At 33.6% G+C, this 12,067-nt stretch overlaps 1 protein-coding gene across 5 annotated transcripts in view; it reads left to right on the forward strand.

The window, feature by feature from the left end:
- The first annotated feature begins 1,475 nt into the window (after positions 1-1,475).
- Positions 1,476-12,067, forward strand: part of yata (N-terminal kinase-like protein yata) — an 88,789-nt gene continuing 78,197 nt past the window's right edge. The window contains exons 1-2 of one of the 5 annotated variants that reach the window (XM_089094402.1): positions 1,476-1,555; positions 7,935-8,060. In XM_089094402.1, the coding sequence (XP_088950528.1) occupies positions 7,944-8,060 (117 nt within the window). In that variant the 5' untranslated portion in view covers positions 1,476-1,555; positions 7,935-7,943. Of the gene's footprint in view, positions 1,556-1,851; positions 1,926-7,934; positions 8,061-12,067 lie in introns of those variants that run through there. The other 4 variants (XM_089094392.1, XM_089094429.1, XM_089094419.1 and 1 more) reach the window with 4 other exon arrangements.

Raw genomic sequence — 12,067 nt, forward strand, 5'->3', positions numbered from 1 at the left:
TATCTGGAAATGCGAGACAGTGAGCATCAGAACGTGTAAATAATTATGTAAACATTAGTAATTTCATATACCGTACGGAATAATTTCTGTTCGTTTTAAGTTTTAATGTTGCTCCTTACTTTCAGTTAAAAAAAACTTGTTTTTCTACTTGTTTTCTGAACATTTTTGAATTAATGCAACTTTGATTTTGGGTTACCGTACATGAATAATTAAAGCAAAGTTTGCCTATTAATTTCACTTTTTTGACCTTATTACGTATATTAGGTAGTTCGCCCCTTCGTCAATACCTCGCTCTTTACTCTAAAGTTCAAATTTGTTCAAATCACTAACCCTGAGTCACAAATGTCGCTTAATTAGAATAGATAGCTCTTTTGAAAGTACTAAAAAAAAAACTTTAGCGTAAAGAGTGAGGTATTGACTAGGGATCGAACCCCCTCATACATGTAACAATTTTTGTTCGTAGAAAATCCCTTCATAGAGATGTCCCTTCCCCCAAGAAAACATCCTCCGTGGAAAGATCCTCCCCTGTAACCCCCTTCTCTGACTCCCCAAACCACCAGAAAAAAATCCCTCCTGATAACGTCTGTATACTTCCCAATAAGCAATACTATATGTAAACAATGGGCAAAGTTCATAACTTGCAGCCCTTCCCCCGGGAACTTTGGGGAATTAAGTCATCCTCAAAGACATATTTATTAGGTTTTCGAATATGCCGAACAAAATGGCTGTCTCAAAATTTGATTGAATGACTTTGGGGAAAAAATGAGCGCGGGAGGGGGCCAAGTAGCCCTCCATTTTTTTTGGTCTCTTCAAAATGTTACTAGATCTTTTAATTTCCGTTCGAATGAGCCTTCTCACGATACTCTAGGACTATTAAATCGATACAATCACCCCTGGGGAAAAAAAACAAAGACGCATCAGTGATCTTTCTTCTGGCAAAAAATACAAAATTCCACATTTTTGCAGATAGAAGCTTGAAACTTATATAGTAGGATTCTGTGATGCACTAAACTTAATGAAACTTATATACTTGAAATTAGCATAAAAATCTAAATCCCATTTTTTAGAGTTTCGGTTACTATTGAGCCGGGTCGCTCCTTACTTACAGTTCGTTACCACAAAGTGTTTGATCGTGGTATGCATGCAATAAACCGAGTGTGTAAAGAACAATTTGCCTTTTTGCTTTTACATATTTTGTTTTCAGTGAGGCACTTGTTAATGTTACGACGGCATACGTGGAGGGGGCTGTTATTTTTGTTCGTTCACAGAGCTCTGTTTTGCTTTTGACCTATACTTATGTGTAGGTTATCTGATACACCGATTGTATTTCTTCCTCGTTTTACCCGTAGCAGCGCTATAATAGGGTTCTTATAGCGTTCGCTATTTTTGGGCTACTCTGGGCTATTTTTGGCTAGTGATTGCTCCCGTTTCGGCTAAACGTTATGCTAAAGCCTGGCAATAGTGAATACAGCTATAATTGGCAAAACTGACGTGATTCCGCTTTTATTCAAAAATATTTAGGATAATGAAACAATTGACCATTGCCTATTTGAATGTAATATGCTGACGTCTGCACAACATAACTTGCTTTCTAAACTGTTAAAATACTTCAAACACCACAAAATCCCACTATCAGCCAAAAGCCTAGCCAACTATACCTACACACAGAGCATAGATATTGACATCTATCATATTATATTTGAACTCCTAGAGTCGAAAGATCTGCTGAAAGATATCTGAATATATCTAATAAATATGAGGCAATCAAGCCAGTAGCTCTGTAGCCCACCGAGTGAAGCAAAAGGAAAAGGGCTAAATAGTTTTACTGAAAAGCCCGCCTGCTGTTAAATAGAAGAAGAAGATTCTTGGAAATCCCGAAAGTGATTCCTCTGGTTGAACCAGCCCTTGAGTGGTCTTCTTTTTTTTTAGGATATATTTCAATTTAACCAGAGCATAAACTAGCCTTTTCAAGTACCATAATTGTCTTATGCTGCTTGGAAATTCAATTTTAAGCCCTTTATAGACTCTTAAAGATGGTGTAGATATGTTTTTCTTTGGTAAATTCCTAGAGGGTCTTATAATTTAGCTAGAATGAATGTGACAATATTAATTGATGGTTTTTTTATGCTCTGATAATTCAGTAATTTTTTGCAGTTAATTACTTCATTAGACTTACAAATAAAGTGAACTTACCCCTTGATGCCTTTTTTATGCTATTTACAAATATAATAATTATTTTTGTTATAAATGAATTTCACCCCTGCCCCTAGCCTAGTGTATATTTACCAATTCAAGGTAGGCTATAGGCTATATTTACATGGTAAATTTTTTTTGTTCATATTATTGACTTATGAATAAAGTAAACATACCACTTAATGCCTTTTTTATGCTCTTTACAAATATAATAATTATTTTTGTTATAAATGAATTTTACCCCTGCCCCTAGCCTAGTGTATATTTACTAATTCAAGGTAGGCCTATAGGATATATTTACATGGTAAATTTTTTTTGTTCATTCCTAGAGGGTCTTATAATTTAGCTAGAATGAATGTGACAACATCAATTGATGGTTTTTTTATGCTCTGATAATTCAGTAATTTTTTGCAGTTAATTACTTCATTTATTGACTTACAAATAAAGTGAACTTACCCCTTGATAATCATTTTTGTTATAAATGAATTTTACCCCTGCCCCTAGCCTAGTGTATATTTACCAATTCAAGGTATAGGCTATATTTACATGGTAATTTTTTTTTTAATACTATTGACTTATGAATAAAGTAAACATACCACTTATTGCCTTTTTTATGCTCTTTACAAATATAATAATTATTTTTGTTATAAATGAATTTTACCCCTGCCCCTAGCCTAGTGTATATTTACCAATTCAAGGTATAGGATATATTTACATGGTAAATTTTTTTTGTTCATATTATTGACTTATGAATAAAGTAAACATACCACTTAATGCCTTTTTTATGCTCTTTCCAAATATAATAATTATTTTTGTCAGAAATTAATTTTACCCCCACCCCTATAGGCTATATAACAATTCAGGGAATATTTTTGCACCTTAGTGAATGCACCTCAAATGTTTGATGTTGCATATCTTCTAACCACATGTGTCTTTTCTCCTCATTTTCATTTTTGACACATCGCCACTTTTCTTCTAACCACATGTGTCTTTGCTCTTCATTATCATTTTGACTAGCTCACTTCCTTGGTCTTGCATGTCTTCTAACCATGTGTGTCTTTGCTCTTCATTTTTATTTTTCACATGCTCTAATTGTTGTTTTGTATAGCTTCTAACTGCCTGTTCTTATCACATTTAATTGTTCAGATGTTGGTTCCAAAGAATCTGCAACTGCAAATTTTTGTTTTTTGGGCCTTCCAACAGACATTATCATAGGCAGCGCAATAGTGCTGCCTAAGTAAAGAATGATGTTGGCACAATGTATTATTATTTTATTTTTTTGTGGTTGGTCTTAGACCAGGGCACTTCATATCAAAGGAGTTGTTGTAGAAGCTGTGAAAAGGGCTTGTTGATTGGAATGGCTTGTGCCCTTTTTAATAGTTGAAAAGTGATTAGAAGGCAATTAACACTCCTTCCACACCCACCATTTCCCCAAAGACATTCAATCAGAATTTTGAGATTGCCATTTTGTTCAACATAGTTGAAAAACCTAGAAATTATGTCTTTGAGGAGGATATTCCCCCCACAGTCCTCAGGGTGAGGTTGCAATTTATGCCCTTGGGGGTATATAAGGTTTTTATTGAAAGTGTTGTCATAGAAACTTCAAAAAGGGCTCATTCAATTGGAAATTCAAAAGGTTAGTGCCTTTTTTAATAGTTGAAAGTGATTGGAGGGCAACTAACACCCCTCTCATGCCCACCATTTCCCAAAACACATCCAATCAAAATTTTGAGATAGCCATTTTGTTCAACATAGTTGAAAGTTCTGGAAATTAGGTCATTGAAGATGACAAACCCCCACAGCCCTCAGGGCAAGGGTTGTAAGTTATGCCCTGGGGGCATATAAATATTTTATAGAAAGCGATATCATAAAAACTTCAAAAAGGGCTCATTCAATTGGAAATTGAAATGGCTAGTGCCCTTTTTATAGTTAAAAAAGATTGGAGGGCAACTAACCCCCTTTCACACCCACCATTTCTCCACACATGCAATCAAAATTTTGAGATGTCTATTTTGCTCAATGCAGTTGAAAGTCTAGGAAATTAGGTCTCTGAGAATGATAACCCCCTCAGAGCCCTCAGGGCAAGGGTTGTAAGTTATGCCCTGGGGGCAGATAAGGTTTTTTATAGAAAGCGTTGTTGTAGAGACTTCAAAAAGGGCTCATTTGATTGGAAATCAAAAGAGTTAGTGGCCTTTTTAATAGTCAAAAGTAATTGGGGAGAAAATCACCCTCGCCCCATGCCCATCATTTCCCCAAACATTTCTGATTAAAATTTTGATATAGCTATTTTGTTCAACATAGTTGAAAGGTCTGGAAATTATGTCTTTGAGGATGATAAACTTCCCCCCCTAGCCCTCAGGACAAGGGTCCTAAGTTGTGCCCTTAGGGCATATAAGGTTTTTATAGAAAGTTTTGTCATAAAAGCTTCACAAATGGCTCATTTGATTGGAAATTGAGAGGACTGGTGCCTCTTTTATTAGTCGAAAGTAATCAGAGGGCAAATGCCCTCCCCCACACCCATCATTTCCTTAAACACTGACAATCTAAATTTTGAGATAACAATTTTGTTCAGTGTATCAGAAAGGTCTGTAAATTATGTTTTTGATGATAAAAAATCCCCCCAGCCCTCAGGGCAAGGGTTGTAAGTTATGTCCTGGAGACATATAAGGTTTTTATATAAAGAATGGTCATATAAACTTTGGAGGGGGGTCATTGGATTAGCAATCAGATTCTCTAGTGCTCTTTTTCAGAGTCAAAGCGATTGGAGGGCAGCTACCCCTTCACGCCCCCCCTACACATGGCGTATTGGCCCAAAGTCATCTATATAGAAATTTTGAGATAGCCATTTTATTCAAAATAGTCTAAATATCATATAACAAGGCTTTTGGGGTTGAAACACACCCAAGAGATTAGAGGTAAGGATTTTAAGTTATGCCCAGGGGTATTTAAGATTTCTATTGAAGGGATGGTTGTTTAACTTAAGTCTTTCTCCATGATAAAGACTATGTCAATATAAAACGAACAAAAATTAATTAAAAGAACTTTTTCCTCAAAATCAGTTTTTCAAAAAAAAAGGTAAAGAAGTCCATTAAACCAAAAATGAACAAAAATATAATCAAATGATCTACCAAGCATACAACTACCACAAATCAGTATCAGTAAATAAGTGAAATCCAAAACAAACAGAAATTAAAATAAATCACAGAGTCAAACTCAAAACGAGCAGAAATTGTTATTATTAGGGTTCTAAACCCCATGCTTTCTAAAAGCCAAAATATAATTTGTAGTTTACTGAAAAAAACATTTTTAAGTGTTGTCACTTTTATAACTTTAAGAAGTCAAAAATAAATTAAGATCTTAAGGAATAAACATCAGCATATGTATATTAATACTATACACATTTTTTTCAGTGAATTCATTAGAATTTTTTTCAGTAAAGCTGTACATATTTGCAAAACTAGGTATAAAACTTTTGCCAACTGCTGATGGGCACAGTGTACCAGCTGAAGTTTTTCAACAAGCACTGTAATCCTGTGCGGGAGTTGTTTTGTTGTGGATTGAGGGGGAAAAGGGTTTTGTGGATTGGGTAGATTAGAGATTTTCTTCCAAAATCCATGCAGAGTTTCTCTCTTCTTTTTTTCAGTTTGTATTTTAAACTTTGCCAGCAGCTCTTCATGCAACATTTCTGCCTGTTTTGATACTATCATTAGAGATCTTTTCTGAGCTCTTTTGATCCTGGTGGTTTGCTCAGCTGTCAGTCCAAAATGGCATATAGCAGCTGCATATTCCCGAATTGGGCCAATAAAAGATGTATTTGGAGGAGGTGATCTGGAGGGGTGCCATGTTTCAACATAAGCTTGAGCATTTCCAGCCCAGCATTACCCCTTTTTACTAGACTAGATGTGTTTGCTTCCCATTTTAAATCACTGGTAATAATAACTCCCAAGAGTTTAATCTTTCAGACTCTGAGAGAATCAGAGATAGTTGGTAGAAAATTTGGTTCAGAAGAATTGAAAATTGAAATAGTTAAAATTGAAGATTTACTGTCATTTACTGTCAAATTTGAACTGGGAGCTTTAGTCTTAACGTTATCAATTAAGATTTGAGCTTTGCTACATTTATTTGCTTCACAAATTTCTCCAAGGGTAAGGTTGTCAACATATTTCCAGTAGTCTTCACATTCATTAGCAATATCATTGATCATAACTAAAAAAAGAATAGGACCTAGAATGGTGCCTTGTGGTATGCCACAAAAACTGGCTCAGGTTCAGAGAGAGACTCCTTATATTTTAAGATTTAAAACCTATTTATTAAAAAACTCTGAATCATTTTCACAGAAGCAGGATTCACTCTTAAATCAATTAAAAGCTTAGAAATTAAAATATTATGATCAATTAAGTCAAAACCCTTTTTAAAATCAATTGTTATTAAGTTTAGCCATTTACCAGGTTCATCAACATGCTTAAAAATAAAATGTAAAATACTGACTAGATAATGGGATGTTGATGTATTCTTTCTGTTACCATACTGACGAGAATCAAGGAGGGGTTCAACTTCAGCTTTTAGCCAATTTGCTACAAAACTTTTGTATATTTTGTTGAACAAGGGAGTCAAAGTGATTGGCCTCACATCATCGAAATTAAGTTCGGTATTTTTTTTAGGGATTGGAGTGATATACTCCGTTTTCCATGTCTGGAAGACTGGATTATTTTGGCCAAATGACCATTTAACTGGTTAGCAACTGTTTCATCATTAGAATCTGAACAAAATTCGACACCACTAGGGGATTTTCCACAAGCACGTTTTATTTCCTTATATCAAATGCTAGGCTTTGATTAAAAAGGTTATCAATTTTTTGTGGTAATACTCAGCTGCAGCTTTTCTTATCATTTTACATAATTTGTTGCAGACCATATTAGTATTTTCTATTTTTTCTTCTTTTCTTCATTGAATTTTATGCTGAATCCAATCTTTAATTTCTTGGGTTATGTAAGGACGATCTGCGTTGCACCACTTGAACGTTTTCTCAGAAAAGCATTCTTCATATTTGTTTCTTAATTTATCTTGCAAAAATTTAGCTTTCTCATCAGAGGACTCTAAAAATTGCTACCTCATCCCACGAATTGGATGTCATCCAATTTCCAAATTCTAAGAGACCCCTGTCCAAAAGAGGTCGGTATAAAACTTTCTCAGTGACATATTTTACTTTATACGAGGGCAGTGGAGCCCAATTTATAATGTAGTGGTCTCTACCACCAAGGGGAGGTAGGTCTTGAGGTTCACTGTAATATTCTGACAAATTTGTGCAAATTACGTTGAGTTCAGTTTTATCTTTGGTAATCCGAAACTTTACTATTTGCTTGAGTCCATGACATCAGAGGAAACTTTCAATTCTTAGATTGTTCTTATCACCAGTAACACAAGTTTCGAAACTTACCGGTAAATTTTGCACACTAGGTGGAGCTCATTTGATTTTTAAGAGTCAAAAATGAATGGAAAATGAAGCCTGTCTTTTAAACCCTCCAAAGAAGTTCTAATTTTCCTTAAATCCTTCCTTAAAATCTCCTTCAAGTCCATTTTGTTAAGACCTGCTTTTAGGTTGGCCTTAGATTGTTGGACCAAAAGATGATCTTTGACAATCTGTCATCCATCATCCATAGAACGTGTCCTAGCTATCTTAACCTTTCTCTCATTATAGCCCTAGAAACTGGGATATGTTTAAAATATTGTTTATATTTTAGTAATGAGGAATGTGGTCCCTTTTTTCCAAGGATCCTTTGAAAGACTTCGGATGTGAAATTCTTCCTCATGTCATCAATGAACCAAATGATCAATGCTTCTGGAAGCTAAGCAAGGGAAAGCATAAGGTAATTCTTATGTGAAGACTACCTGTCATTATCAGTTTTATGCTTGTTTTCGGAAATTTATAGAAATTAAATGCTGATTATGTATAGAATATTCATCCCACCTTTCTTTTTTTCTTTTTTTTATGAGTCATTAGCGAGTGGCAATTTTTTAGTAGGTTTGGCTTAAATATGCTGTAAAGATTTTGTAGTTTGTAAATATCCATGAATATGAAAGCAGCAAATACAGCGATTTTAGCAGTTGATTCTCTGTTTTGTGCAAGAATAGAAATTGTGTAAGTAGTTTGCTGGAACATTGCTGGAAAGACTTGCTTGTGTTGGCTTTGAGTTGATGTTTTCTAATAGAAGAAATAAGTTGTTCTCTGCAGTGAAATGTAATGATAATCGAACTATATATGTTGAAGAGACTCTTCAAAGCCATGGCAGGATCTACAAAGGGGTATGCTGGATTTCTTTGTGTGATAAAGTTCTTTATTAAGGGCTAATGAATGGCATTTTATTGTGCAGTAGGAAACGTCGTATCATATGAAATACTCTGTATCTAAATGATATGCTAATAGTCTGTTTTATTGAAAGAGACCGCAATGCGGAAGCAGCAGGCTACGTCTGTAGTTTTTAGGATTTTTTGGTGAATATTGGAGCAGGTCTGTAGCTTCCTGGTTTTTTTTCCCAGCAACTTCATTCCCTCTTATACCAACGTCACCAGGTATGTGCAGAAAATTCACTTCAGTATTTTTTGCTTGTAGATGTTGTAGATGTGTAGATGTTCTACATCTTATCATTTTGAGAAACTGGAGGGATGGTTTTATGTGACTAAAAACAACAATCTACTTATTTGTTGGAGGGCTTTTTACAAGAGTTGCTAATGCTAATTTAATTGCCTTTAACTCTGGTAATAGAGTAGAAGATCCAAGAGGAAGTTTCTGCATTATCTTGAGGGACCAATCTCGTATAAATACACCTGCTCCACTTTTTTCAGATTGTTGAATTGTCGGTGAAAACATGTAAGCATCCCAGGTCTGACTCACAAATGGTAGGATAGGAAAACTACAAAATATGGGGCCGAGGAATTTCGTCTTTCTTCCTTGTTAATTGGCTATCTTTAACAGTTGACAGTTTAACTAACCAAGGTGGATCTTCAGGAATTCTTTTTACTTCCGGGATAGGATTCTTCAAGTGGGTTCTTCTGTCAAAGTGTAACTTAAAGGATGAATTGGACAGTGAATTGTTTTACAAAAAGCCAAGTGATTTTTTGTCTTCTAATTTATGTTTTGATTATGTATTTTTGGTTAAAAGACTTGTTTATAGAAACATGACCATAGTTTGACAAAAAAAAGGTCCTGTAACCTCTTTTGGACTATTGCAGCTAGTTTTTCTGCTCTTTTCTTTGGTCCTTTATGGCCTCCAATCAATTGCTGATTATGTGAAGTCATTTCTCTTGTGAACATTATATGATATCTGTCTCTGTTTATTTGATTAATTCAACATAACAAAAAAAATATACCCCCAACAGAGAGCAAAGCTCGTAAAATTGGGTATTAATAATAATAATAAAAAATAAAAAAAAAAAAAAAAATTTCTCATCATAACAAAAGAGAGAAAGGAAAAAAAACCTGGTTAAAGAAAAAAACAAAAAACATAACAAACATAAAGAAAACAAACACTGGACAAGTGAGGCACGGAAGGCTATCCCAACATGGGTAACAAATATAAACAAAAAAAATAATAATAATAATAATAAAAAAATTTCTATTCCACCATCACAGGTCAATACATAATTTTAATATTTTCTTCCTTAGAACTGATATTTGCCGAAATGACTCAATTTGAATTCTATCTTTCAGCCTATATTTATTTGAAATAAATGGTATTTGGTATCTAATTGAAAATCTAGATCTTTCACAATTAACAAAGGGAATTCAATATGTTCCAGAACACCTATGAGCCGAAGGAGGGGGCAGAATCAACAGAGATTTTTCATAAAAATAACTACTAGGATCATGTATTTTAAAATGCCATATTGATATATTAAGTTCTCTTATATGTTTCAGATCTAATAAATTCGAGAAAAGAAATAATGTTTCATTTTCCAATGCATCTCTAAGTTTTGATGGACGATGTAAAAAATTTCCAAGTATTCTCACTGCTTTGTTTTGAAGGATCTGTAGGGGTTTTATATGCGTCCAAAAAGTATTTAAATAAATAATTTTGCAATAATTTAAATAAGGAGCAATCAAAGAATGATAAATTATTTTTAAAATTTAAAATGGAAAAATATGTTGCAAACGATACATAGACCCAATATTTTGCGAAAGTTTCACCCTTAAATGATCAATATGAGTTTGAAATGACAAAAGGGGATCAATAAAAACTCCTAAATAACGATACGATTGAACTCTACGTATTTTATGCTCACCAACTTGAAGCTCCTGACATGAAATTTTTTTAGTAGCACGTTTTGAATGACCAAAAATCATAAATTCTGTCTTCTTAAAATTCGGTAATAAATAATTAGAAACAAACCATCGATTAACTGAACTAACAGTGTTAAACAAATTTTGAATCAATGTAGATGAATCCTTCGCTTTAACAGAAACAGCTGTGTCATCTGCAAATAAAATTGCAAGACCATTATTTCCCTGTAAACATCGTAGAAGATAATTAATATACATCAAAAATAAAAGCGGACCTAATACCGATCCTTGTGGGACACCAGTATCTTCAAGATTATTTAAACTAGACAAATGTCCATCAACATCTACCACGATTTTATGTCCATAAAGGTATGATCTTATTATTTCTAGTCCTTTCCCTCTTATACCGGAATTTTCCATTTTATCAAAAAGAATTTCATGGTTTAAAGTGTCAAATGCTTTTTTAACATCATAAAAAACAGTAGATACAGGATAATTACTATCTAAGCAGTCATTTATTTCTAATACAAGAGCTGCAACTGCATGTTCCGTCGAATGGCCTGCCCTAAATCCAAACTGATATTTGGTAAAAAAATTTATTTTATCTAGATAATTAGTAATCCTTCCTTTTAAAATTTTTTCCAATACTTTAGACAATGGTGATAAAATTACAATAGGACGATAATTATTTGTATCAGATTTATCTCCTTTTTATGCAATGGTATTACACGTGCAATTTTCCATCTTTTAGGAAATGTACCTGAGAAAATACATAAATTTAAAATATGAAGCAATGGTTCAAAAATTTCATCTGCAATATTTTTTAGCAAATTAGTTGAAAGTTCATCATATCCCAATGAATTACCATTTTTTAAATTCTTAATGACCTTTTGAAATTCTGCAAAAGTAACCGGGGCCATAAATATGCTCGTATCTTCAGTGGGCGGTAGATATTTTTTATGCGACCTTGGGGAAGAAAGGTCAACTTCTCCTGAAACAACAGATGATCCAATACTAGCAAAATATTCACTAAACTTCTTAGAAACAGCTTGTGGTCCTCTAAATTCTTTACCATTAATATCAAATAACACTTCAGGGTGTAACAACTTTTTATTTCTTCCAATTTTATCATTAATCAAACTCCAAGTTTTTCTAGGGGAATCTGAATTTCGAAAAGATTTTTCATAATAAAGTCTTTCACTTACTCCAAGGATCCTTACCAGCATATTCTTATAATTTTTAAAACGCGTTATATTTATTTCCGTGGGATATTTTATTCTAATTTTATATAAACGATTTTTCTCATTAATAGATCTCAAAAGTGATTCATTTATCCAAGGTTTTTTTGGGGTAAGTTTCTTTCCTCTCGGGCTCTTATATGGGCAAAAAGGATCAAGCTTTTCATTCATAATATAATAAAATTTATCTAATGATTGGTTCGGATCCTTCTCATCAATTACAGGACTCCAATCAACATCACCAAGCCCTTCTTTTAACCTTAACACATTTTTATGTGAAAAATCTCTACGTTTGGTTTGATTTTTTTATTATTATTTGAAAAAAACTACGTTTTCTAAAGAGTTAAAGAGGCTGAGT

The sequence above is a fragment of the Artemia sp. Qi Xiang Cuo genome, chromosome 1 (assembly GCF_049724085.1).
Source record: "Artemia sp. Qi Xiang Cuo chromosome 1, ASM4972408v1, whole genome shotgun sequence".
Taxonomy (NCBI): domain Eukaryota; kingdom Metazoa; phylum Arthropoda; class Branchiopoda; order Anostraca; family Artemiidae; genus Artemia; species Artemia sp. Qi Xiang Cuo.